This window comes from Micropterus salmoides, unplaced genomic scaffold, assembly GCF_014851395.1.
Source record: "Micropterus salmoides isolate LMB-PRFRI ecotype aquatic unplaced genomic scaffold, ASM1485139v1 Ms_hic_scaffold_11, whole genome shotgun sequence".
NCBI lineage: Eukaryota > Metazoa > Chordata > Actinopteri > Centrarchiformes > Centrarchidae > Micropterus > Micropterus salmoides.
The window spans coordinates 2,644,900-2,672,534 of record NW_024040152.1 but is presented as its reverse complement, the minus strand read 5'-3'; the positions used below and the strand labels follow the sequence as shown (position 1 = coordinate 2,672,534).

The window sequence follows — 27,635 nt, the reverse complement described above, 5'->3', positions numbered from 1 at the left end:
TTCTGGTATATTAATATCTAACTTGAAACACAACCTGTCCTCATCCGTTTTCATTTGCACATTCTGTTCAGCTAAACACAGCCCCTATTCTTCTGCCCATTTTCACACCTATGTGTAGGCTAATAACATACCAGGAAAGCAAAGAGTAAATGTTTAACACTATCCATATACATATATCATGTAAATATTTGGTTTTACATTACCTTGTCATTAATCAGGCCTCACTATACAATAAAGTTATGACAGAATCCCCAGGTGAAGTTGCTTAAATGAATATGCATCACAGGTAGTCTGGTAAGAACTGAAGAAGAAGAAAAAGAAGAAGATGAAGAAGAAGAGGATGTCCTAAAACTGTTCTTGTGAAGTACCTCCAGGATTATTTGAGTTGCTGTTGTGTTCCCAAATGTACGCATTCCTCACCAGAACTTAAAGAAAACCTGGTTCACCATTTGGGACCCTTTAAAAATGAGATGATAGACCACATCTCAAGAGGTCAAAAAGGTCTGCAATCAGAAAAACTAACTACATGCTAAATATGGATAAAAACGGATTGTATTCAATGACTATCAGAATCAGATTTATTGCCATGTAGGTTTTTACACACAAGGAATCTGAGTTGGTATTTTGGTTGATAACAATAAAGCATAGCAAGAGAAAAGAAAAAAGGAAAAAACAAGTGCTGCAAAAGTCCAAAATCCTAAATAAAATATAGGATTACAAAAAAAATATCTAATAAATCAAAAGAACTACACAGTGTTTAAAACAAAGTTGACTGAGAGTGAAATATTGCAAGACAATTCCAAATATTCACAGTATAAAGTGTGACAAATATGTGCAATTGGAATAAAGTCAAAATAATGAAAGGTTGTAAAGAAGTATATCCATGTAGTACTCATTCAGTTTATAGTATCATGCATGAACTATAAAAAAAAAGCAATTGTCCCCACGAGCACGTTCAATCTCAAAATGTTTTCCACTACAGTTTCCGAAGGCTCAGGGCTGTCCCAGTGTAAAATCATCAAGTATATGAGGCCTCTCCTGCAGACTTTTTGAGTCCATTATGCATGCCTTAAGTGCGCATCTCTGCAGACTTTACCTGAAGGAGTTACCCACAGTTCATAGCATTGTGATGTTAAAGCTATGTGTAAACACTGAGTTACCAGGGGAAGCCTGCGTTTAAAAAAAGGTAAACAAACATGGAGAGAGCAACTACAAGAAAAAGAAGTTTACATCTAAGCCTATAGGATCTATTACACCAATGTGCCAGCTCGCTGTGCTGTATGAAAGGTACGGAGCCCGCAAGAGGGGTCCGATTTGATTCTCTGGCTTCAGGAACCTTCCCGACCACTTTCAAAAGGGCTCGGGTTACACCCTTGCTCAAAAAGCCCTCACTTGACCCAACTCAAGTTGAGAACTATCGACCAGTGTCTCTTCTACCTTTTTTATCCAAAACTATTGAACGGGCAGTATTCAAACAGGTCTCAGAATTCCTCTCAGGGAATGACCTCCTAGATCCATATCAGTCTGGTTTTAAGAGTGCCCACTCTACTGAAACGGCTCTTCTGTCTGTAACAGAAGCCCTAAGGTCAGCTAAAGCTGCAGCCCAATCCTCGGTTCTTATCCTGCTTGACCTATCAGCTGCCTTTGACACAGTCAACAACAGGATCCTGCTATCCGCTCTCTCAGCAATGGGCATCTCGAGTAAAGCACTCCTGTGGTTCGAATCCTACCTCTCGGGGCGTTCCTACAATGTTTTGTGGCAAGGACAATTATCCTCCTCCCACTGCCTCTCCACAGGGGTTCCCCAAGGCTCAGTGCTTGGGCCCCTTCTCTTCTCAATTTACACACCTCACTGGGGCCGATCATTCCATCATGCCATCATCACGGCTTCTCTTACCACTGCTACGCAGACGACACGCAACTCTACCTATCCTTCTCGCCACTGTCTCGGTGCGGATCACAGACTGTCTATCGGACATATCTTCATGAATGAAGGCTTGCCATCTTCAACTAAACCTCTCTAAGACTGAACTCTTGGTCATTCCAGCCAAGCAAGACTCCGCAACCATCACTCCAACCAAGGTGGTGAAAAACTTGGGTGTCATGACTGATGACCAGCTGTCCTTTTCAGACCATGTTGCTGCTGTCTCTCGGTCATTCAATTCAATTTTATTTATATAGCGCCAAATAATAATAATAATAATAATAATCCTTATTTGCAGAGCACTTTTCAAAAACAAGTTACAAAGTGCTTTAACAAGTGTAAAGAATAATACAAAAAAAAGATAAGAGCATGAAAATTTAATATAAAATTAGTAAAATACAATAAAATAAAAGGGATAAAATAAAGTCAAATAAGATCGGGAAAAGCTCTCCTATAAAAGTATGTTTTAAGAAGGGACTTAAGAGTTCACTGACTCAGCTGACCTGATTTCCTCGGTCAGGCTGTTCCAGAGCCTCGGGGCCCTGACAGCAAACGCTCTGTCCCCTTTAGTTTTCAGTCGAGACTCTGGAAAAGACAACAGACCTCTGCCCGAGGATCTCAAGGTACGTGCTGGTGCGTATGGGACTAAAAGGTCAGAAATATAACAAGGCGAGAGGCCATGAAGAGCTTTAAAAGTGATCAATAGAATTTTAAAGTCAATTCTAAAACATACTGGGAGCCAGTGTAATGAAGCTAAAATAGGAGTAATGTGGTCATATTTCTTTGTTCTGGTTAAAAGCCTGGCAGCTGAGTTCTGGACAGTCTGGAGTCGATCAATAGATTTTTGGGTTAAACAGGTGAAAAGGCTGTTGCAATAATCCAGGCGTGATGAGATGAAGGCGTGTAAAATGGTCTCGGTGTCCTTAAAAGTTAACATAGATCGAATTTTAGCTATATTTCTAAGTTGATAAAAACATGATTGAACAAGCTTTGTGGTGTGCTGCTCGAAATTTAAATTACTATCAAACCAAACACCAAGGTTCTTTGCCACAGGCTTAATGTGATTTACTAGGGAACCAGCAGATGGCAGTATTTGATTTGCCATCTGCTGGGACCCGATGACCAGGATTTCTGTTTTGTCTGAGTTCAGCTGGAGGAAATTATTTGACATCCATTTTTTAACTTCACAAAGGCAGTTGTTAAGTGAACTCAGCATTCCAGGGTCTGTGGATCTGACGGGCAAGTATATTTGTGTGTCATCAGCATAAATATGAAAAGAAATGCCATGTTTATGGATAATATGTCCAAGGGGAAGCAGATACAAGGAAAACAAAATGGGCCCTAAGACCGACCCCTGAGGCACACCATATTTAACTGGACAGAATGAAGAGACATAGTTGTTTACAGACACGCAAAACTTCCTATTTGACAGGTAGGATGAAAACCATTCTAGAGCAGTACCAGAGATCCCCACCCAGTGCCTCAGTCTGTCTAACATGATGTTGTGATCAATGGTGTCAAAAGCAGCGCTAAGGTCCAGGAGTACAAGGACTGAGCACATACCTTCATCAGCAGACATTAAAAGGTCATTGGTGACTTTAAGCAGGGCAGTCTCAGTGCTGTGGTACTTCCTAAAACCAGACTGAAACTTTTCAAATATTTTGTTATTTTCCAGCACAGTGAGCAGCTGTTTGGACACAATTCTTTCTAGAATCTTTGCAATAAAAGGCAGTTTTGAAATTGGTCTAAAATTTTGTGGGAGGGAGGGATCTAAACCAGGTTTCTTTAAAAGTGGGTTCACGCAAGCCGTTTTAAAATAATCAGGGACACAACCAGTAGATAGGGAGCTGTTGAAAACAGAGATCAAATGGGGCCCAACAGAATCTATTACTTTTAGTAAAAATTTTGTAGGTATTATATCAAGTGGGCTGGAGGACACTCTCATTTGTGATATTGTTTTTAAAAGCTCAGACAAGTCGATGGGATAAAACTGGTTAAAACTCTGTTGTTGCTGGTGAGGAACCTCTAAGTAAGAGGCCGCGGGGGAAATAGAGGCTCTGATTGACACCACCTTATTGGTAAAATAAGATAAAAACAATTCACAGTCATCATTACTTCCAGCTGATCCACAGTCTTAAACAGAAACCTGGGATTGTGTTTATGTGTAGTAATGAGTTCAGAAAAATAGTGTGTTCTCGCATCCTTAACCATTTTATTGTAGTTAATTAATAAATCCTTCAGACTGAGGTAATGGACTTGGAGATTGGATTTTTTCCATCTGCGCTCTGCTTTCCTGCATTCCCTTTTTAGGCTGCGAATGCTGTCATTTATCCAGGGTTGTTTACTAGCTTTAGACATAGGCCTAACCTTTAGAGGAGCAGTAATATTTAGTGACGACAAGCAGATATGATTAAAGTGATCGACCAGATTGTTGGTGTTGGAATCAGACAGGTGTTGGCTTTGGTTCTGAAAGACTGCGCAAAACTTTGAAACACTTTGTTCATTAAAGATGCGACAACACACGGAGCTTGGTGAGGCGGCATGAGTAACAGGCGAATCGCAGCTAAAAACAATACATCTGTGGTCAGATATGGTCATGTCCACTAATTCCACAGAGGAAATGCTGACACCCAGGGTAAAAACCAAGTCCAGTGTATGACCACAGTTATGTGTTTGCCCTTTGACATGTTGTTTGAAGTTAAAAGAAGTGGCCATATTTAAAAAGTCAGTTGCATTAACATTGTTGGGGTCATCAACATGAATATTAAAATCGCCACAAAGAACAATTCTGTCATAATTTAAAACCAGAGTAGATAAAAATTCAGGAAGTTCTGATAAAAATCCTCCAGGCGGTTTTGGGGGGCGATAAATTATAACAAATATGATAGGTTGCAGCCCTCCAACTTTAACAGTGAGAACTTCAAAGGAGCTAAATTCATCACAGCGTACTTGATGACATTTAAAATTTTTCCTATACACGCTCACTAGCCCACCACCACGACCACTGACCCTCGGTTGACTAAAGCAATCATACTGAGGCGGACACAGTTCAGCTAGCTGGCTATAGTCATTCATTTGCAACCAGGATTCAGTTAAAAACATAAAATCTAGATTTGCAGACAAGATAAAATCATTTAAGATAAAAGTCTTACTTGAAAGTGATCTCACATTGAAGAGAGCCATTTTAAATGAGTTTGTTCTGGGTGCTGGAGTTGGTGCTGTTGTCCTAATCCTTAAGAGATTTCTATTATTTCTGTGTGGGATGTGCACATTTCGGTTTACTGGTCTATGCGTGATGATGACAGGAATAGAAGTCTTTGGAGCAGCGCTGGGAGCAGACGGCATGCATTTACATGCCAGCAGGTGGAGACAGTTGTTTGTGGCAGTGAGGCAGAGATCTGTTCAGTGAGCGGTGGTGTGTCCAGGTGTGCTGCATGAATGATTAGTCATTCACGTAAGTCATGTGTGGACCGCACCACATGCTGTATGTGCGCAGCTAACATTTCTGAGCCCCGTTTGTTTGGGTGAAGTCCGTCTGTCTTAAAAAGAGACATTCTTTGCCAGAAAATATTAAAATTATCCACATAAAACACACGGTGAGCCCTGCAGGCGGACTGGAGCCAGTCGTGGAGGCCAAGGAGTCTACTGAAGCGGCCAGCACCGCGACCGACTGTGGGAATGGGACCAGAGATAAAAACGGACTTTCCACACTGCTTTAAAAAGTTAAGAAGACGGTTAAAATCTAATTTTGTCAGCTCAGACTGCCGAAGAGCTGTGTCATTTGTTCCGACATGGACTATCACTCTTGTGATGGAGGACGGGAGCGATGGCATTAGGTCCTGGAGTTTTTTTAAATGTCAGCCGTGGTGGCACCGGGGAAGCAGCGAGTGGTAGCGTTAAAGAAACGGAGGTTTCTGGTTATGGAGTCACCAATTATTAGTGTGGTTGGGGAGAAAAGAGGACGAGGAGATGCTGGTTGTTGGGATCCAGAGCAGGACTGAGCAGAATCTGCTTCAACACTGCGTGCGGACTGAGGATGGAGTGTGTGAGCTGTTGAGTGTTGTGTTGGAGCAGCAGTAACAGACCTGACAGAAGGGCTACCTGACGGTGCAGGGTAGAGACGGCCTCCGGAGCGTCTGAGCACAGCCTCCTTCAGGATCCTACGTCGGGAAGCGGAGGTTTTTGACCGGGATGACGGCCGCCGATCAAGTCCGGTGGCAGACCGGCGGCCCAGTGCAGGAGATGTAGCCGGTAGCGGAGATGCAACAGTGTCGGCAGGCGCTGTCCGCCGAAAGAGATCCGTATCAGGGAGACTCGAAGCCGCAGGTGAATCCGCTGGATGGACCGGAGTGTCGCCAGACAGGGCTGCATAGCGGTTGGAGAGGCCGATGTCCGGAGGAGAGGCAGCCCCATCCGAGCCTCTCTTGCAGCCACGGACCACCACTTCAGCCCAGGTTGACTGATGCTTCGGAGTCGAGCAGGATGAAAGCCTGGGAAGACTAGAGGGGTCCCAAAACACGGTGTCCTGGATGTTAGCGGTTGCGCTAAGAGAAACAATCTGTTTGGCTTGTACTGAAGCCACATCCATAAAGCCAGTCAGCAGGGAATCTTTCTCTTTGAGTTCCTCTGAAAGTCGTCGGATGTCTTCCATAAGGTCAGCAATCTTCTTGTTCGCTTTCTTAAGGAGTGAGCAGTCCTCATGGGGCAGAGTTATCTCGGCTTGCATAGTCACCGGAGCTTTGTTGCGATCAGTAGCGTTGATGGTGTTTTTACGGTCATCTATCTTAAAATCCATGTCGGATGACTAAAATCCTTAACCCACGTAAAACTTAAATAAAGTTAAGTTAAATAAAAGGATATAAAAAATGTAACGAAAAAAGATTAAAACTGGATAAGAGTCAGGTTCAAGACGGAGCTTCCGACAGATGGCTACAGACGCCAACGCATGCGCAGAGTGCAGATTACGTCAGCAATTACGTCAGAGATCTTGTGACAAGATGATGCAAGTGCAATCAGGTGAGCAACAGTTATCTCACAGCGCTTTTCATAAAAGAGCAGGTCTAGACTGTACTCTGTGATGCTATTTACAGAAGCCCAACAGTTCCCACCAAGAGCAGCACTAGGCGACAGAGGCAAGGAAAAACTTCCTTTTAAGAGGCAGAAACCTCGAGCAGAACCATGGCTCAGGGTGGGCGGCCATCTGCCTCGACCGGTTGGGGTGAAGGAGAGAGAGAGAGAGAGAGAGAGGAACAGAGAGAAAAAGAGAGGGATGGAAGGAGAGAGAGAGGGGAGGGAGGCAGCCTACACAATATCCACACAGAGGTACAGACAGTAAAGGTGATGTTGCTATACACTAAATGAAAAATGGTACAGATATTTATAATAGTGTTAATGGTAACAATCGTAATGTTAATGATTATAATAACAATAATAACAATAGGACTAGTAACAATAGTCGTTGCAGCAGAGGGTGTCGAGCAGGAACACGGGGGCAGCAGGTGACCCGCAGCCACAGATCCAGACTCCACAGCTCCAGAGCCAGAAAACCTGCAGGAAGTGATAGGAGGAGAGAGGAGAGGGACGAGAAAGCACAAGACTACCAGAAAGGGGAGAAGTTGTGTTGTTTTTTGTTTATACATTGGGTGTCGCTCTAATATTACCTGGGGTCAAGGTTATATAGGTAGCATCCAAACTGTTGGGGGCAGGTGTTTTGACCCGGAAGGGCAAAGGGTTTTTGACCGCTGTGGCGCATTGGCGCGGGAACCTTTTGTTTGACAGTCGATTGTATGTATATGGTTTTGCCGTTGAAACTGGATAGGCTAAATGGACATTTTACTCTGCACGATAAAACAAATAAACTTATTAATCAGCAACACAACAAATTCTGGAGATTCTTAAATGATACAGTACGGTAACACAAAGAGAAAGGAACAGCGCGTCAGCCAGGGCACTCCTGGGCGAAATCACCTCAGTAGCCCTCAGTATTAGACTGAGCTACTACACTTCCTCTTATAACACCTCTAACTCCTAACCTCTAACATGAACTTCTAATCAGTTTGCAGACAGTCGGTCCCTTCAGTGCCTCAGCTGTGAAGAAAGTTAAAAAATGTAAAATAAAAAGTCAAAGTAACGTGATGTGTTGCAAAGAGCAGTGCTGTCCCATTATAGCATTTCGAGCCCTTGCAGCCTCTCGCACTTAAGCACTTACCAGGTGACATCAACCACAGTAAGTCTGAGAGGGTTCAGGGTTTTAGGCTTTAGGGTAGAGACTGGGAATTGGGTCAAAGTCTGCAGAGATGCGAACCTACAGAAAGTGTGCTTAAATGGCTCAAAAAGTCTGCACAAGAGACCTCATGCACTTGATGATTTGACAGTGGGACAGCCCTACGTCCTAACAGACTATCCAGGAAAGCACCTCAAAGTCCTGTGAGTGTGGAGCTGGAGATTGGGCCTGGGATTCAGCCAGTGTGCAACAGACTTTGAGGTAAGTTTTCTCTCGTTTGGTGGATGTGTCAGATGTGTTATCCAATCAGCAGCAACAGATTAGTAAGGTCAAGTGCAGTGCCTTTGCAAAGGCTACAACAGGGTGTTCAAGGCGCCACCGTTTACGTTGAAATAAACGTTTTGCTAAGTTTTTTGTTGGGCTGAACTTGGCTGCTTTCTCAGTTCAGTTCTGGCAGGATTTATGATTACTTTTAAATTCCTATAAATCAAGATTCCCCTCTTGGTCCTTAATAAAAAGACCTGGTTAAAATTCCTGCAGAGTTTTTTGGGTCCCTTCAGGACTTCCAATGCACTTTGTTCAAAAGGTCAGCATCAGAGCCTCGAACGCCTCCTTGTGGACGAATAAAAAAGCCTGTTTCAGTTGTTTGGTTTAGTAGTGTTAAGTACCAATTAAGGCCGTGGCCAATCAGAGGACACCAATACCTGCTGGATCCTTCATGGTCTTTAGTAGTGTTGCTGATATCAGCTCCCAGTTAGAAGGATGTATTTTATCTCCCTTCAGTTATTAAATCCTGGATTTTTTTGTTTAAGAGACTTTTTATGGTCTAAGAGATCATAAGACTGTTACGGTAAGTCCTGACAAATAATTCTGCTGAGAGGTTTGCGTATATTACAGTTGTTTTTTTTTCATGCCTGTGGTTTATGTGACCTTAAGTTAGGAGTTACAATCCTCATTTATTGGATTCAGTGTATGTAATTCAACTCAGCTATAGTTAAAAAGCTTTAGTGCAGCACTTTTGCTTTGTAAGCACTCTGTTTTATAATTTAATCCGGTTAAAGCTATATTTTCTGATTAGTGTAGTTAGCCTAGCTTCATGTAGCCTAGGTGGAAAACTGGTAGCCTAATTTGCACAATTGGTAGGCCTGTAACACAGGGCCCGTGAAATAGGCGGTAGCATGGCTGAAAATGTGAGGGGGCCGCTGCAAGAGAAAGTTTTTGACTTTGCATGAATCAGCCGCGCACGCTGTGAAAGTAACCATTTCGTGCTGTATTAACATCTACAAACTGAGCTGCACTTTGTCAGAGATTCTGAAGTTAACACATTTGTGTGGATATGTGGTGAGATTTGGTGTTTTCAGTAAGTTTCGATATCCACCTGCTTGTGGAAACCTGCATAGGGCTCCAACGCTGCCAGGGCCGGGGATTCTGTCGAAACCTATCGAAATGTGCTGCTTAGCGTTTCTGCGCAGAACTCACAAACGTTTCCACACAGCCATAAATCTGTGCAACATTGCAGTCCGGCATGCAACACCACCAGTGTATACCTTTTTATATAGCCTGCAAAATTGTAAATGGGAACACACAAGGTAGCTTTTTACGACAAGGCAGCATAAGAGTAATAATTAGCCTTATATGCTACTTTTAATTATGTGTCAGAGACTAGGCTTCAGTTCACAGATAATGATCTGAACTAAGTCTCATACAGAGCGGCTTGCGTTAAATGTGAGTGGTAGTTTATAAAGCATAATTTGAGAACATCTCTTTCTTCAGGTGTTTTGCCGAGTTCTGCTTTCCCGCGTAAATTGCACGCACTTTGCGGGAACGCGCACAATTAAGGAATGTTAACCTTATTTCTACGAAGTTGGTGCGTGTAAAAAGTATCGATCACTCCAAACGTTCATAAAATATATACATACAATCATTTATCACCACTGATGAACCCCGCAAACAATATTGCATCCTTTTTACAGCGTATGTATACAGTTGTCGTGGCCGAGTGGTTAAGGCGATGGACTAGAAATCCATTGGGGTCTCCCCGCGCAGGTTCGAATCCTGCCGACAACGTCAAGTGTTTTTTTTCTGTTATTAATTAAAATTGTTTTACTTTATTTTCACTACCTTACTCTCACTCAAGCCTGTACGTTAGTGTGAATTATGTTAAATTTCGGGTTAAGCAAGATTCTGTTCTAATGCGAGGCCTATCAAACAACACTACTTCCTTTTCATATTTTCAAAATAAAATCCTTACTAGGTAGGTATGGGCAGCAGTGACATAAATATAAAATATATTATTGGCTGCTCAGCTCTGCCGTTCTGTACACTTGTGGTTACTAATGTATTTCCAGAAAGAAACAAAAACAGCTGTCAAATCTTGAAAAGAGCTGGGCCCCTGCCACTAAACCTCACCTACATTTTGAGGTTGATGTGATGCTACATCCAGTGGTAAAAGAAATACTTACAGCTTTAAGTTAAAGTAGCAATTCTACAGTGTAGAAATATTCTGTGCTATTAATGTATTAACACATAAATACAAAATAGTATGCTTTAAACAATAATGTGTGTCTAATATGTTCAATCCACAAAAAGTATGCTTTACTAAAATCCTTAAAAAGGCATATACTCCTTCCAGCTCATTAAAGCAAAATACACAGATTTGCTGATTAAGAAAATATGCAAAATTATTATGACAATGGGCTCCTGAACATATCTAGAGTCACCCCCCCAGTCCTGCCGCCAGAGAAAACTTCCTGGAGGGACATGTGACTTTTTTTTAATCTCTAATTTCATTTTGATGCATGGTTGGTTAGAACTAAGGGACAGATTGTGGATTTGTTCCATTAAAATGTTGTGAGAGGGCTGCTTTTGTCATTGTGAGTTTCTTGCACGCATTGTAACTGGAATTGAATCCCTTTTTGCGCTGCAGAGGTTGTGCGACTACCACACACACCACCTGTGTGACTCTTGGGATTCCTGTATAATAATATAATGACACATTCTGTTTTTCTTTCTATCGTGTGCTGTATGTGGTGTTACTGCAGGTGTGAATATAATGTGAAGCCTCCTTTTTCCTTAACCTGCTCACGTTGTTCAGTTTGTTCATCATGTGCACCATCCTGACCAACTGCTGCTTCATGGCCATGTCTGAGCCGGCGTACTGGGCCAAATACCTGGAGTAAGTACACCTGTCTGTCTGTCTTTGGCCAGTTGTATCCCTCACTCAAAGCTCAGTCAACTTTGGGAGGGGATTCCCACACACTGTCTAACTGCTGTTGAATGTAGTGCTGCCAGGAGATGCCAGTACACTGTGGTCTGATGGTGCAAAGGCATCCAGGACAAAGAAAGGAACTTGTAGGTGACTTACATAATCTTTTCCTAAACCTAACCAAGTGGTTTTGTTCCACAATATTCACCACGTGTTAAATGTCACTTGCATAATGTAATTTGTAAACACTGGTAGTACATGAACGTTCATATATGTCGTTGTAATTTTCTTTAAAGGCCATATAAGTAGTTTTGGAAATGGTCGTATATGACTCTTGATAATTGACTTATTTTGTAATTTAGGTATGAGGATGTGTTGTTGCAGAAAATTGTTCCCCATGAAAATTAGGATTGTCTTAAAATGTTGTTTAAAAACTTTGCCAGTTAAACTATATTAATACCTTGATACCACAAGGGGGACTGGTGAAAATGTGTATTTTTGTGACCCTTGAAAGTATTATTTTTCTTGCTGGATCAATTGTCTCCTCCGCTACTATTTGTGCACTTCAAGTCTCTATATCACACTTGTATAGGTTGTAAACTGGACCAGGATTGGCTTCCAAACTATTTGTGATCACAAATCATGCTCGTAGGTCCACTCCTTAAAATGTGAGAAACTAAACAATTTCAAAAGAGTTTTGTAAAAACATCCTTCTAATGTCATGTTCTAGGGCAGACATCATTCTGCACAGTGAAGCTCAAACATCCATAATAATAGCTTTATTTATTAATGCATATGTGTATAAATTGCTATAATATTGCAGCTGTTCAGCTAAATGCGGGGCTAATTTTAATGTATTTATATATTTTTTTAATATAAATATTTCCTGTAGAACTAAAGATCAAGTTTCATCCAACACTACCTTCATTTTCCCGACATCTTATTTTGAAGGCGATGTTGCACCGTTTCGCTCTCCTCTCTCGTTACTCAGCAACGGTGAACGCTCTGAGTTAGCCGAGGAGCTTTCGGTTAGCCCCGAAGCTAGCAGGCCACATACACAAACATGGACGATGAAGATCTGGACGAGCTGCTCGATGAAGTTGAAAAGAAGTTTTGCAGCAACGTTTCTGTCGCGTCTTCAGCTCGCGTGGACTCGAGCGATGCTGGGAAACGCGGGAAAGACAACGAAGGACAGAGAAAACACCGGTAAACAAAGCCAAACTGGCTAGTAGCTAATATCTGCTGTATAAACTAACGTTTAAAAAACAGTAGGATGTGCAGTGTGGCTGCACGTTTGCACCCCGTACAGTCTGTGGTTTTCACATTACTTTAACCTCTGTGTTGATCATGTCAAATGAGCTGTATGTTCTGGGCATTAAATGGTTAATAACATGTATGCTAATTGCGCTAACCTTACAAGCTAAGTAAAGATATAACGTTATGCTTCATTGTAAGTTATAAATATACAATCAAATGCAGTTTAGAGCAAAACCGCGTAAAAAATAGCGTATATAAATAAGCATTATTAATTATGCTTAAGATTTGACTTTATGAATGTAGACTCTCTGTTGGTTTCCAAAATCCCCAGAATAAAGTACTGCCTGCCCAAAACATTGATGAATAATACAAATAGAGGTTTAATGTCAAAACTATCTGTCTGTACAGCGACTACAACAAAAAGACAATAATTCATAATTTTGCTTCCTCTGATATAGCGCCACAAAACCCAAACAGCCGATAAGCAGCGTCTCTGAGGATATTGACGCCCTTCTGGAGGAGTTACTGGAGGAAGACTACAGTGATTCACCTCAAGTAAAGGTGAACATTGCATGGAAATGAGAACTTTTCAGCCACCTCTCAGATAAAGGGTAGGGTGTCCTGTGTATATAAGTGCACCTGTGACGCACTGTCTACCTGCACGGAGTGCTGGGAAGAAAATAGTTCATTAAAAGAAGCAGTTAAGAAGAAGTTAAAGTATTCAAAAAAACACTTCTCATTTGGTAAAAAGCTCCATTTGGATACTGGTGCTGGAGGGGAAAAATCTTTGCACTAAACTGTTAAGTATTAATAATTTAAGTACTCTTTGTGTAAACCAATCTCTAGTTTTACTTACACAGGGCCCTGCAGTGTTTTACAGCAGAGGTGGACTACCTCGACTTGAACTAAGTCATAAAAATGAGTGTACTTATGATAAATAAAACATCTTTAGTGGTAAAAAAAAGGAAACCCTGACCTGTATTAAGTATTTCAATTTTATATCTGGTGTAACTTCTCAAAATACACCTTCTTTGAACTCTAACAATTCAAAGTTAGAAAATTAAAGGGCCCCTGTGGAGTTTTCTTGTATACAAACAAATGTTGTGTTTACATTCAGTTTATTTACCTAAACGATTGAGTGTATCCTTGAACAAATGTTTTCTTCCTCATAAAACATATACAAAGTCAAGTATTTTAAATCCAGCATAGTTTACAACCAATCTTGACTAGCATGCAAGCATATCTCGGCGTTTTACAGCCACCTGTTGACCGGTGGAATAGTGACGCCAATGGTAAGATTAATAAAACTATATGAAAATAGATATACTTACCCAAAGTTATACTTTTGCACAACACATGAGCACATCTCCAAGTCTGTACCTGTATTATGAAAAACAAAAACAGACACTTGGACTTGCAAATATGACTAATACCATATGAATGTTGTATCTGGTGTTTTATTATGTGACTACATAGATCAGAGGCATGTTGACCAATGCAGTTTATAATACATCTGTTCAGGTTTAAACTAATTAACATGAAAATGTATCTTTTTACCAGGATGCGTTCGTCTGTAATTTGCTGTTTTTACTTTTCATTTCAGACTGAACAGTTTCCTAAAGGGACACAAGACAAGAAGAAACTGTCGTCTCAGTCTGGAGGGAGAAAGTAATTAAATTAATTGATTCTGAATATAAAACATTCAGGTGGGAATAGTAATTACGGAGTATAAACAGATGGAGAAAATGCACTTAGCCATTTTGAAAGTTTTGTTGTAGCTTTGTATGTTTGTTCAGCCAGGCTAGGGACAGTTTGGTTCTGTTGAGTCTTTTGATTCTCTTAAATTCGGATGCTGCTTTTTATGGGTTCTCAGAGACGATCTGTTTGTTATGCATCCAGGTGCTATCCTGTTTTCGTTGGCGGGAGCTCTGTCACAAATGGTGTGGGAACAGCCACATCCAAGAGGTGTGAAAAAATAATTTCATCATCTGTCATGTCTGTGTATTTTTTTAGTTTATAAAGATTAAAGGATCATTTCTGTGTTTTTTAACCAGGGCCCTTTTTTCCACATATTTTGGTGATGAAATTAAATGATGAGTAGGTAAAGGTTTTTTAGTAGATGGAAGGACGCTGGTGGAAATGAGGAAGAGGAGTTTGTGTATGTGGAGGAGCTGCTAGCAACACTTTATTTCCTAACATTACTCCAACAGCACAAACTCCTCTCTCACACTCTGACTCTTGTTTCCACCAGCGTCTTCCTGCAACAACTTGCCTGTCATGAGATTTCAGAGTGAGAATTGTCCTTGAGCGAGACTTCAGTGTCCTGTTAGAAACAAAGTGAGAGAATTGTTGCCTAAACCTTTTGTATCTTCTAGACTACATTTCCACACCAAAGGATGTAAAAATAAATACTTTAAAAAAAAAGTAGGGCCCAGGTTTAAAAATACCAACATTTCCCTTAACTGATCTGAGAGGCACCAAATCATCCCCATCATAGTCTTATTTGTTTAAATCAGTTATACCAAGTTGGCACTTCATATATTAATGACATACTGATAAATAATTAGTGCTGCTAAAATGTGTTTGTTTTTTATTGTATACACTACTGTAACTAATTACTGTATCAACAGGTCATGTGACCAGTTGCGTTGTATATCCTGTGACTTCCGGGTGCTGATGTTTGATGACTGTGAGTGGGACTCGTCCTGTGATTACCTGTTTCTCAGGTGAGTCTGCAGAGCTGCTGTCACTTAACAACAAACTGTGTGAGGTTTCCCCTCTTACACAGTCGATTTACTCCTCCTACTTTTAATTTTGTCCTTTTTGTTTGACATCCGACCCACCAGAGCTCTTATTGGCAAGAAAAGTTCTTGTTGTCCTTTGAATCACTGAACAGAAAATAGAGAAAAGTGTGCAGAATCTCACCTGTAACAGCCTTTTAGTGACTGTACTCTATATATACTATAAAATACAACAGAAAACATCAACGTATGACTCACAGTGCCACAAAACAGCCTTTCTTCTTTATTTCTAAGATGAATCAGTTTGCGAGACATGTTTTCAGAAGAGGTTGGCTTTCGGAGATGTTTTTCAGTTTGCTCAGAGGGTGGCAGTATTGAGCTGTGAAGTTTCTGCATTACATCCACTGAAACGTTTAATCTAAAGCAAGTGAGGAGGTGTAGAAACATATTTACAGGGCACTCTTTTGAAAACTACAAAAAAATAACATGAGTTTTGTTCAACCCTCATTAAGCCATTTCAAATTCACATGTACATTAAATGAGAAAATACTTTTTTTTCCTCCTTCTACATTCTCCACAAACCACGTTTGAGCTTTTACCTTTTAAAAAGGGAAAAAAAACAAATTCCAGTGGGGACAATCCTGCATCTGCCGACATTTGTGACTGGAACAGAAACTAGCAGATGCATTGTTCAGTCCAAAAACCCACTCTGAAACAAGTGTAGGGTAGTAATGAAGACTTTCTCTCCAGGCTAAAACAGACTGGTTACGCCACTATTTAAGAGAGTACATGACACACTTTGTCGATTCAGTAAGCTACACACTGGGCTGCAAGGGTTTGGTTTTTTTGGCCTATATTTACATTTAGGCAAATTGAGACCAATAAAAGTCTGTTGATTTAGCAGTTTGCAGTATATTCACAGATGTATGGTGAACTATCAGTGCATTACTGTGACACTAAAGAAAGAGAGAAAGAGTTATAAGGAGCTAAAAATAAGTGTAGTACGTCCGTGTGCTCAGAAATGACCCTGAGAAGGAGCTTAGAGTACTGTTTAGACACAATCAAGTACCACAGTGCCTCCATGAGTTTTGTGTCACTGCTGTTGATCACCGGCCAACAGGTTTTCTCTAATAACTACTATTTGTGTAAATATAAATATAGAGTTCTTGTTATTTTCCATCTTTATTGCTCAGCGCTCTTCCCTTGTTGTGTTTCTGCTCTGCACTTAGCAAACACCACCTGTACATCAACGCAGTGTGGGCGAGAGTCTGACGTCCTCCTCCTGGATTTCGGTTTCTGTGGGTGGCGCTCTTGTCTTTGTCTGCCCAGCTGGGATGAAGCCGTTCATCTCTTTCTGGTTTATTCCAGTAGGGAAACAAACAGGCATCAGTTGCTGTGCAGCAGAGAGGAGCTTACAAAGCTTTAGAAAACACACAGAATAGCTTTAATGAAGTGGATAATAGCTGGATCAGTGGTTTGTTAGAGTAATCAGTGGTACTCATATTTTTTTTAAAATATGTTTAACTCATCCATCCATCGTCAACTGCTTGTCCTGCGTACAGGGTCGCGGGGATGTTTAATTCATCAACGTAATAAAACAACTTAATTCACAATGGCAGTAATGACAAGAAAATCATAATAGTCATGTTGGTGAGTTTTACATTGCTTTCCATTTATAACTTAAAGAACTAAAGAGCACTTAAAGCAAGGAACTTTCCCCCATGGTCTTAAATAAAAACAACATTCAAGATGTCCAGTGTTTAAATAAAATCTTTTGAAATAAAACAGTCAGTACTCAGTTGTTAAATTAAAGTGCAGCATGATTCTTCTTCCTTTGAACAATAGTGAATGAAAAATGATCCTGTCTCCCCCGCTGTTCTTCCATCATCATTACTCTTTACAGGGAAGCCAAAATGCTCCCATACATGCGACTAAGTCTGAATAGACTTTCAACATTTCAGAGGAAGACACAGCAGACGTTCGTTTTTCACTGCAACTCTGTACCACGATTTACAGAATTATTGCTTTTAAAAAGTAAAATTGTGTGAAAAAACACAATGATAGTTAAACTTGCCTGAATTCTGAGTAACACATTTCTATAAACATTTTTAGACTGTGGGGAAAAATATGGGTGATGCTTATTTAAGTCATTTTAATATTGATCTGCAGATACCAACTTCCGATCCGATACTTGTATTTTCCTAGATAAAACAGTTGCACAGGTGAAATTCCTCTTTTTTTTTAAAAAGTATCCTCCAGTCTGTGTTGCTTCGGTGGAGCCTTTTGCCCGAGTTAACCGAGTGAACTCACTGTATTCTGCTGGGTGTTTATTTTTTAGGTACCGTATTAAATTGGTAGTATTGAACGCAGCTCTGTTACTACCGCCTCACCAAATGCTCGCATTATCAGACATTACAAGTGTCAGCTGGACTTCTTTAACAATTTAAAGTATTTCCACACTGCAGACATTTTAGCCACGTCTTGCCACAAACTGTGCTCCCTGTTTACGAAACTTGTGTGGCAGCTAACGTAAAATAAAATAAAGGATCTGGCTTAGGTTCATACTCAGTAAAGCTGATATAATCAGTTGAAAAATGCCTTGATTGGCCCCAAGTTTGAGATCAGATTGGGACATCCCTAGATGCAAACAGTTGATGGTTTTCGAACCGTGTAGAGGTTAAATATCCAGCCTCACCTTTCCATTGAATTGAGGAAATTTAATTTCCTAGCACAGTATAAAACCATCCAGAGATCATGTGGCGGCACTGCACAGGTGATGTAATGACTGGTTGATTGAAGTTATAGTAATAATCCAAGGAAGGTTAAAATCCATGGCAACTGGACTTGGTTGAAGATACTTCCTGGGAGATAAGTCGACACCACTTATACCTCGAGAAGCCTCTTGGATGAGAGGTTAAACGTATTCAAGTATCTTCAACCAAGCCCAGCTGCCCTTGATTTTAACCTTCTTTGGATTGACTGTGAATGACAGAGAAGCTTACAGACATCTTAGAGTGATGATGGTCCCAGCAGGAGGAACAAAGACTAATTCCTGGTGACACAGTGTCATTTGTTGCAGTAACATCGACTGACAGGCCACAGCAGAAAAAACAAAAACACTGGATGATGGAGGGATGTGTGTGTGTGAGATGAGATCTGTCTTCCATGTCTGATCCTATACCAGAAGCTCTGAAGAGTTTCATGGTAGTTTTGTTTGTTTGCTGTGTAATAACACAAAGAGGATGTGGTGTGTGTGTCTCTGGAATAACACACCTGAATAATTCTAAATTTTAGAAAGACATGAATGAAGAGGCAGTTAAAAAGTATTTGCAAAGAAAAAAGTAATGAGATCTGTAAGTGCGTCAGATGTTTTGTTTTCAGGCTGTTTCTCTTTCCCAAGTTGTCAGAAATCTCAATAATTGCACTATAAAATCAGGATTGGTTATGTGCTTTTACATTTTTGTTATTCTATTTGTTATATTTTTCTCCCCATCATGTTCCATCTCATTTAAAGGCAATAATGCACAGTGTCATCCCCGCTAATTTAAATATCCTGAAATGAAACACACTCAGACGCCCCACAGAGTCAGTTTAATAAGCCGAGATAAATGAAGGTTATGCTTTTTATTCACAGAGAGATGCTTTTTGTAGCTCTGGTTGTTTGCTGTTGTGAGTTGCAGGTTGGCGTTGGTTGGACTGTGCACTTGTTTCTAATGAGTCTAAATCTAAAAGGCAGTGTCCACCAGCTTCATGACCTTGGAGCCTCATTCACAGCTCTTTTCTCCACTCTGCTGTCTTTATGCCCCAAATCTATTTTTGCCGAAACAACTTGGATCTCTAAAAGGTGAGATTCACATGTGAACAAGTATAAAATATTAAATAATATAAATAAAATGTTGAATTCTGGTCATATAGACCTACGCTCCGGTGCAGTTACAATAATTTTATGATACCACAGTTTTGATAAAATAAAACAAATACAGGTTAATGACTACAGAATTGCGCGTGATAACATTAACATATATAAGAGAGATTCAGATCAGGACGGCAATAAAAAATTGTTTTCATTATCTTTTAATCTGTCAATTATTTTCTCGATTAATCAGTTGGCTATTCCAGAAAATTGTGAAAAATGTTTCCAAAAGGAAAGAAAGAAACCAGAAAATATTCTCATTTAAGAAACTGAAAAGCAAAAAGCGATTAATCAATTATCAAAATAGTTAACGATTAATATAATAGTCTTTTCAGAGTGTGGACTTTTGGACTACACAATTGTACTGAAACTACAGTACTGTAGTTTGTACTCAAACTACACAAAGTTTGAGTCTGTTAGTATGTTTAGTTTTAAAAGTGAGTTTTGTTAACCTTTCTGTTTTTTATAATTTGAACTGTGATTACACTTTAGTGTAGTTTATTTTTAATATTCAGGATGTATTTAATAAACGATTAAACATGTTAACAGAATAACATAACTTATATGTCTTGGGGCCAGTAAGTTTCAAACCCACTGGCCCGATGGGGCCAGTTGCAAAAGTTTAACGTTGAGCCCTGAAGAAAGTTAGAGCAGACGAAAGGTTGTTCTCTTAAACAGTAACTTTGTCATCTGCAGTGTAATAGCATTAAACTCCATCAAAGTATGTCAAAGGCTGTTGAGAAACTAATTGAAATCGATGGCGGTGGTCGATGTCTACTTTAGTTAATGTCAGAATACTTTTTTGATACCCAAGGGGAATTCTTTGTTACAGATACTCGCAAGGCATAAAAGGAATAGAAATAATAGTAGCAGTTGGTAAGTAGAGGATATAAATAAGTGTAATAATCTAATAATAAATGATGATAAATGTGGATATTTACTAGGGCTGTACATGACTATAATTTTTCAAGACTGTTAATCTAACGACTAATTTTGTGTATTCTAAAAAAAAAGTTGCCTTTTACTCGATTACCATACCAATTTATAATTAGGCTACTGTACTTCAAACTTTAAATGTTTCTGACATGGATTTATTTCAATATTGAGTAATGCAGTATGATAATCAAATGTATTTCTACATCAGTGTGGGACAAAGAAAACAACTGAAAGGATTCACAGACTGTACTGTTACTGTTGTCTGTAATGTTAGATTCAACTGTTTTTTTGCTCATATGTGGTCGTTAAATAAACAGACGGTGTAACAGTACGTTACCATGACAGCAGCGGGGCAGAAATACTGAAGAAATACTTTTTAACGGACTACGTGTCCTCGTGCTTATAATGTGCCGTGCTTGTGTGGAGACAGAAAGTAAACAGGATTTGCAGTGCTGCCGTCAGTGCTGCGGGATACTTTCGCTTAACGTATTCGTGGACAGCAGTTGTGCTGCAGTGAAGCTATTTCCGGTTCACAGAGCTCACAAAGCAATACATTGTGGAGTGTCTGTCTAAAATTCTCCCAGACTTTAGACGGTCGAAGGTGCGGTCTGATAGATGGAGCTTGTCCGGGGGAATCCCACTGATGCAGCGACGCTTCGACGCACTTAATGAGAGTCGACGAATCGTCCCAGACCTAATTTCTACAGTATTAACAGCAATATAGAGCCGGATTATAAAAATGTAACGTTAATCTTGATTATTTGAGGATTCGTGCGTTTGTTGTTGGACAGGAGATGAAACTATGCAGAAGGAGAGCAGGAGAGGAGAGAATAGTGTAGAAGGAAAAGTATGGTTCCCCCAGTAAAACGTGGCCATTTACGACACTGATCACACGCCAGCATAAAACATATATATTAAGACTGCTGCCATTTCAGCAGTACTTTGGTTCAGAGCACTCTGAAACACTCAGGGACACTCAGGATGATGAGTTTGTCCTTCATGTGTTTTTATGTGAGAAACTTCAGCAGAGCTTTGACCAACCTGCTGCAAAAGGCAAAATAACTTTATAAGAACAGACGGAGGATGGGCGAGATGTATGTTGTGTGCTGGTACAGCCTCCAAATCAGAATTAGAGAGCTCTCCACCACACGTTATTTTATTGTTCAGTTCTTCTCTTTAATGATTGATGTACATGTACCGTCGGAAGTTGATGCTATAATTTAATTTCCCTTGACCTCTGTCTGGCGTGGTTGGGTTTTAGTAATTTTGTCAGATTACTAGATTTAAAAGTTTATCCATAATTGTCACCTTGTGTTTCTGCCTGTTTGCTCTGTAGTTGTTGCATCTGAATGGAAAGTGTACGTCCATTACTGAAGCTACCCACACATTTGTTTTATTATTTAATGTTATATTTTAATGAAGAGGCTTACCCAACCTACCCCAGGTGTTTCAGCCTGTCAAGAGAGCTCTTAGTGGTTTCATAAAAGCAATTATGAATGGAGTATGTGAATTGCTCTTAGACTTGTTGATGGTGTAGGCGTGATTACTTGAATTAAAATGTAGCTGCCCAAGACTAGAGCTCTTTTACCTTCTTAACTAGAAAGTATGAAGTGACTTTGCTTTTATTTTACAGCACCAATCCAGATGCAAAGCGCTAAATGCATGTGCACTAAATGTTAAGCGCAATTGAGCTTAACTTTGACTCTGGAGGTGCTTGCTCAGTTGCACTATCATAAATTTTAATTCAATAAAGATTTCTGTGGATGAATCCAGGGTTCAGCAACTTTTACTAAAATCAAATTGGGATGACATGATATTATGTTGTTGTTTAACAATTATTAAATAACTATACACAATAAACTAATGATTCCAAGATAATTCTGATAATAAGAGTCTACAGCCAGACTAGCAGCTCTGTGAGTCTGTACTGTACAACGTCAGATGTACTCTTGTACCCAATTCCATACCACGGTAAAAAACAAAACAATTAATCCCATGTACTTCAACACACACTCCTTTAAAAAACAAACAAACAAAAAAACCAGCTGTTAAAGTTGTGAGAGGTTTTCCAGGACGGATGAGAGGTGGTTTGGTGTCAATATATTCATAGATGAGGAAGCTGTTGAAATTACAACCTAACAGTGTCCATAAATAATTAATTACTTCATTTATTTCCCTAACCTTTTTTTTAATATGCTTACAGGTTTGAAATGTTTAGGGGTGGCCACTATCTATACTGGCAGTGGTTTAAGATTTCTTCAAGTTATTGACGATTGAAATTGGGTGTACTGGGACTGAAATTCAGCCCGGGACTTTGAGATGGAGAGGCCTTTTATGCGAGCGTTATTTTAACACATGTAGTGTTGTACTTGTATACAGTCAATGAGATTATGCTGAAGACCTTCATGAAACTTTGGGATGACACCTGCCTCCTCAGCCAGAGCTAGGGGTGCAACAACAAATCAACGTAGTCAACGAAAACTGATTATTAAATTTGTTGCCAACGTCATCGTGGCGTAACTGCACCGTCAGCTTAACGGAGTAAAGTGATCACAGCGCTTTTCATAAAAGAGCAGGTCTAGACCATACTCTGTGATGTTATTTACAGAAGCCCAACAGTTCCCACCAAGAGGAAGCACTAGGCGACAGAGGCAAGTTCGTTAAAGTATGGACCTTGTAAAAGGCCATAAATGAGCTGTAATTGCACATTCAAATCAAAACGTCTGAATTCCTGTCTGATTTCAGGTTTGGCTCAATGAGGCTTTTTTGTGCGCCTTGGGATGATACATGTACCACAAACGTTTTGTGCATCTTGGTGATTCAGTGCGCATAGGCTGCATCTTTGAAGATACACTTCCTGATTCCAGCAGGTGGCGCTATGAGCATCAAAATTTGATGCCACGCCAAGGACACACGGTTATCTGAAAACTGACAAGATTCACAACATAGCATCATTAATGTCTTAAGGCTCTTCTGAGACTGTTTTGAAGAAGGTGAGGCAAATATGTTGGGAGTAGTACATAACAGCGTAAAACTTGACACTTCCTGTTGCCAGCAGGTGGCGCTATGACATTGTGTATTTGTTGGCATGTAGATGTGTTCAGGGCGGGACTCATCCTACATGCACAGTTTGGTGCAGATCTGAGCATGCACACTGAAGTTACAACAACTTCCTGTTTCACAGCGAATTATTATTTACACATGTAAATAAACGTGAGCTGAACAAGAATCTAACACGGCTTCCTGTAGCTCCTTTTTGTGACTTTGTAGATGTGAAATGCTATCAGAGCCGTAACCGGAAATGAGCGATGCTGCACACGAAACAGCTGTTGTTTGTTATTATAAAGATAACAGTTATAAAGACAAAGAATCTGGGTGAAAGGATGGATTAGTACACGCAGGCAGCAGGGATTGTCTGAGCTACAGAGAGATGGAGGGGAGTTAAAAGGTGCAGCTCCCGACACCCAGTTAATTCCTGACTGTGAGGTCACAACTCACGGCCCAAAAAGGAGAACAACAAACTCACGTGTGCACATTTTCACCTGAGGCCTGCGGCTTACTTTGGCTTCAACTCAACAATCAATCAGGATTTCAAGTAGCTGTTACTGTTACCTTGTCTGTGGTCCGCTGGCAGAACACCGGCTGCTTTGATCAGCTGCCGTCGTGCTGTTGCCGAGGCGACATAAGTTTCGTTTTACGGTGGACGGACTGTAACATTACAGAGTTGTTGTTTTCATTAACTTGAAATAATCCCATACTTTGGACACTTTCTTCTTTGTCCCTTGCTGTTTTCTCTCTCTTCCTCCACTTTGCAAACAGCTCCATTATAATCACGTCGTGTTCACAGCGTAAACGTGATGTGCGACAGTAATAAATGTCCCTGCGAAACACTGTGCTGTATAGCTACATGGAATAAACGAAGCATTGATGCAAAGAATTTGTGTCGAAGCATTTCATTTATCGATTTAATCGATTAATTGTTTCAGCCCTACATTCAACAGCAGCTCTCTGTATCAGACGGCATGATTTATGCATGGTGGTTAAATGGTTTCACATAGCTTTGGTTAGAATGAAAGAGTGCTGGTAAAGGAATGAACTAGATGTGAATATGCTACATTGAAATTATGTCAGATTATGTGTAAAGTGAAATACACGTGGTTCTCTCTCACTCTCTCTGCTGAAAAAGTTGCACCTTCCAGTAGCAAATATTTATTGATGTCTACAGTCTCAAAAAGTGAACATGTAATCTATCTTATTAACATAATATCGGCATCGGCCCCCAAAAACCCAAATCGGTCGGGCTCTAATAAAGACAGTCCCTAACTTTGCATTGCAAATGCAAACTGCATCGTCATCTTTGGTGATTTTCAGGTGATCAAAACTGTGAAATGTCTGCCTAAATTAGCTCTCCAGCAGATCCCAGCACTGGGAGAAATCAAGGCTTTGACATGGAGACATGGAGGTAATGGCCACAAAAAATGACCAAAGTGTCGGTTCTCATGACATCCCTAGGACCCACCAACATTTTGAAATTGTGGGCCTTTTTCACTATTGTGACATTTAAAATGTCTAAAATGTATGTATTATTTAATACATTTATCAGTAGAATAATTGTTTTGATTTGAGCAGTTCTAAGGGCTGTATTTTGCACCATGAAACAAAATGTGTGCATCTCTTCATGGCTGAGAGCTAAGTTAATTTCCTTCTTTCTTTTATTGTCTGTTTCATCTCCACACCACAGCTATTTCTCCTCACAGCAGATATGATTTACCGCTCAGTGCACATTGTTAAATGTATCTCTTATTGAATCTGAAGTGGGAAAATGAATTTGTGGCTGCTGAGCAGAGCACTAAGGAGCTCTCTGCAGGGCTGCAGCAGAGAACACTTAACAAATCTTATCCTAATTATTATTCACTACATTCTGTCTGTGTAGGAACAACATGCCGGACTGCCAGAAGCTCAGAGACAAGCTGAAGAAGAGGAGAGGTTTCCGGGCGTACGCCTGCCAGTGCAGCTGGTTCTCCACGTTGGAGTCGACGGACCTCCGGGACCAGCCTGAACTCCGATGGGTCTGTGGCAAACACCAGGGCTGATATTCATGCCTCACTGCTGCAAGATGGCAAAACTGCCTTTTGCTGCTTATCTTTTCTCTCTGTCTGTTCATCTGTTAGGCTGAGTTCTGTCCTTTAGTCCATCCATCTGTTCAGCAGACTTTCAGAAACATTAGAAAAACACCAAATCCATTTTCAGACAGAAAAATCTGCAATGAAAAGGACCTTCAAGTAGGAGACTTTGGCCAAATATATTTATAAGGAACAGTTGACAGCTACCAATAACATTGGCGATACAGAACAGGTTGTACTATATGATGAGTATGTATTATTTAAATTAAATTACAGGCAAATATGCATTGTTGCCTTTTAGATGATGGTTCACCATCCACAGTATGTTTGTCAGTGGGTGCTGACATTGTCGTGTGACCTCAGACAGTTACCTCTTCCTGAAGATGAATGTACACAGAGTTCACAAGCAGGAACTCACTTTGGGTGGCGTTGAGTTGTACTTTTTCTAGTTGGAGGTCATAAAAGGTTTGAGTTCCGAGTTCTCTTGAACGCAGCATCACTTAGCTGCTAGGATTGCTAAATTAGCAGCAAGGCTAACTGAGCTAATTGCAGTTAGCAGCAGTTATGGCCTGATATATACATGAGAGTGAATTATAGAGGGGGAGAGTCTCATCTCTTACACATTGTACCTTTTTTGTAAATGGTTAATCTGAACCACTAGAAAGCAGATAAGTTTAGAGTTTTACTGTAAAAGTATGGAACATCTGCAGTGACACAAGAGCGCCCTTCTGATATCATATCTATATATTCTGACTGACAAAGAAATCTGAGAGAATCCTGTTTGCAGCTCTGTAGCATAACTTGTTTTTTTTAGGTTGTTTTTTTAGGTTGCTTATTGAATCTCCTCACTTGTGATTTCTCTTTTGTATCACTGGAATCATTTTCTGAGCTGTGGTTACTATAAACTGCAGCGGTCATTGTTTTCTTGCTCCAGTTAACACAACTTTGAGTTGAATCTGTTGTTGCATCTGTTTTAATCAATCCGCTCCTAAAAAGGAGCACAGGTCTCTCCTCCTTCTGGTGAAACACCACAGGACCTTTATTTTGGAAAAAATATGTACGTAAGTCAACTGCAAGATACAACACCTTTGTTGATCCTGTTTGAATTGTGCCCTGAATTACACACAATGTTTTTCAATTTAAATGATAATTTTGCAGAGAAAGACAGTTTGTCATAAAAAACAGTAAAGTTACATTTAGATTTATGTGAAATCACTCAATGAACATCATCTCTCAACTCGCAGAACATACTACATCACCAACATGTTTGTTGTAAAAGTATAAGTCTGTGAAAACACGTAATTACAAAGAACACAAACCCAGAAGTCGCTCGTGTATGTAACGTCTTAACTCTTTCCATGACTGAAGATAACGTCAAAGCGCTTCCATGTGTAGATGATGTGATGAAACAACCAGCAGTCTTTGGGTGATGGCAGAACAAAAATGTGCTTGAAAGTTTTCGTAGTAGCTGGCGAGGCCAGCCGCCCGCTCACAGAGCCCTCTGCTCCCGCCGTCACACAGACCGCTGCAGCAACAACGGCAGAGGAAAACACAGCTGGAAGCTTTTCATACCGCTTATCTGTCTTTACATTCTGAGGAATGTTGAAACGTTTTAACATAAATCAAGAGAAAGCTGTGTGGATCGCTGGTGTGTGTGTCGCATTGAAAATTACATCATGGCAGTTGTGTGTGGCGTCGCTATGACGACCAGCTACACTGAGGGGTACTATCTCTGGGTACTATCTGCAATGGAAAATGGAGCACGGCCAAGTCGAGGCGAGTTGAGCTGGTTCAGTTAATGGAAAAGCTACAATGTCCTGGGTTTGACACATCAAACCACCATGCGGACTGTCCTGCTTTTTTATAATACGTCGCCCAACTTCTTCCTTTGCTACCGTCGTACGGCCACTGGAGGTTGTTGCCACAATAAACCTAAATATGGGTTGTAGTGAATTAAGAAAAAATTCTGGTGAAGACGGTGTCAGTGAAAATGACAAACACATTGGGTCTGATTTACTAACATCCCGAATAAATTGCATGTGCATTCTAAATTGTAGTTGCAATTTTAGTCCCTGTTATGGGTGATCAACTAAGAATTATTGCGTAGACGACAACAGGTGCAAACACAATAGAGGTGGCCGTATTTAAATGAGGGGTTTGCGTGTTTTAATGGTTTCCGCAGTGAGTGGAGAGTCGGGACGGAAGCAGACACTGCGTAAAAAGCTTGGTGTGTTTCGTTCAGTGCGTCCTGAGTATGTGGAAATTGTATGTACCTGCCCATCCTGCCTAAGACTGCACTTGGGACTTGTACTT

The 27,635-nt window shown here is 40.3% G+C and overlaps 1 protein-coding gene and 1 non-coding gene across 3 annotated transcripts; both read left to right on the top strand.

Moving 5' to 3' along the window:
• The first annotated feature begins 10,132 nt into the window (after positions 1 to 10,132).
• Positions 10,133 to 10,214, top strand: trnas-aga. The gene has a single exon. It is a non-coding gene; the product is annotated as a tRNA-Ser (tRNA).
• A 2,146-nt stretch (positions 10,215 to 12,360) lies between these two features.
• Positions 12,361 to 26,864, top strand: cunh8orf37 (chromosome unknown C8orf37 homolog). 2 transcript variants are annotated; one of them, XM_038710388.1, is made up of 6 exons: positions 12,361 to 12,558; positions 13,068 to 13,170; positions 14,213 to 14,277; positions 14,509 to 14,574; positions 15,240 to 15,335; positions 25,133 to 26,864. In XM_038710388.1, exons 1-6 carry the CDS (start codon positions 12,416 to 12,418, stop codon positions 25,290 to 25,292), a joined length of 633 nt encoding a protein of 210 aa, XP_038566316.1. In that variant the 5' UTR covers positions 12,361 to 12,415; the 3' UTR covers positions 25,293 to 26,864. The 2 variants fall into 2 exon arrangements, with proteins under 2 accessions (XP_038566316.1, XP_038566317.1); XM_038710389.1 differs by lacking the exon at positions 25,133 to 26,864 and adding an exon at positions 16,580 to 17,075.
• Positions 26,865 to 27,635: the final 771 nt, after the last annotated feature.

What these genes read in the sequence shown, in the direction of transcription:
- cunh8orf37 (XM_038710388.1), top strand. Translation starts at nt 12,416, where the DNA reads ATGGACGATGAAGATCTGGACGAGCTGCTCGATGAAGTTGAAAAGAAG. An exon ending in TCTCAGTCTGGAGGGAGAAA is followed by an intron (nt 14,278 to 14,508) that starts GTAATTAAATTA and finishes TTATGCATCCAG; the next exon opens with GTGCTATCCTGTTTTCGTTG. An exon ending in GGAACAGCCACATCCAAGAG is followed by an intron (nt 14,575 to 15,239) that starts GTGTGAAAAAAT and finishes CTGTATCAACAG; the next exon opens with GTCATGTGACCAGTTGCGTT.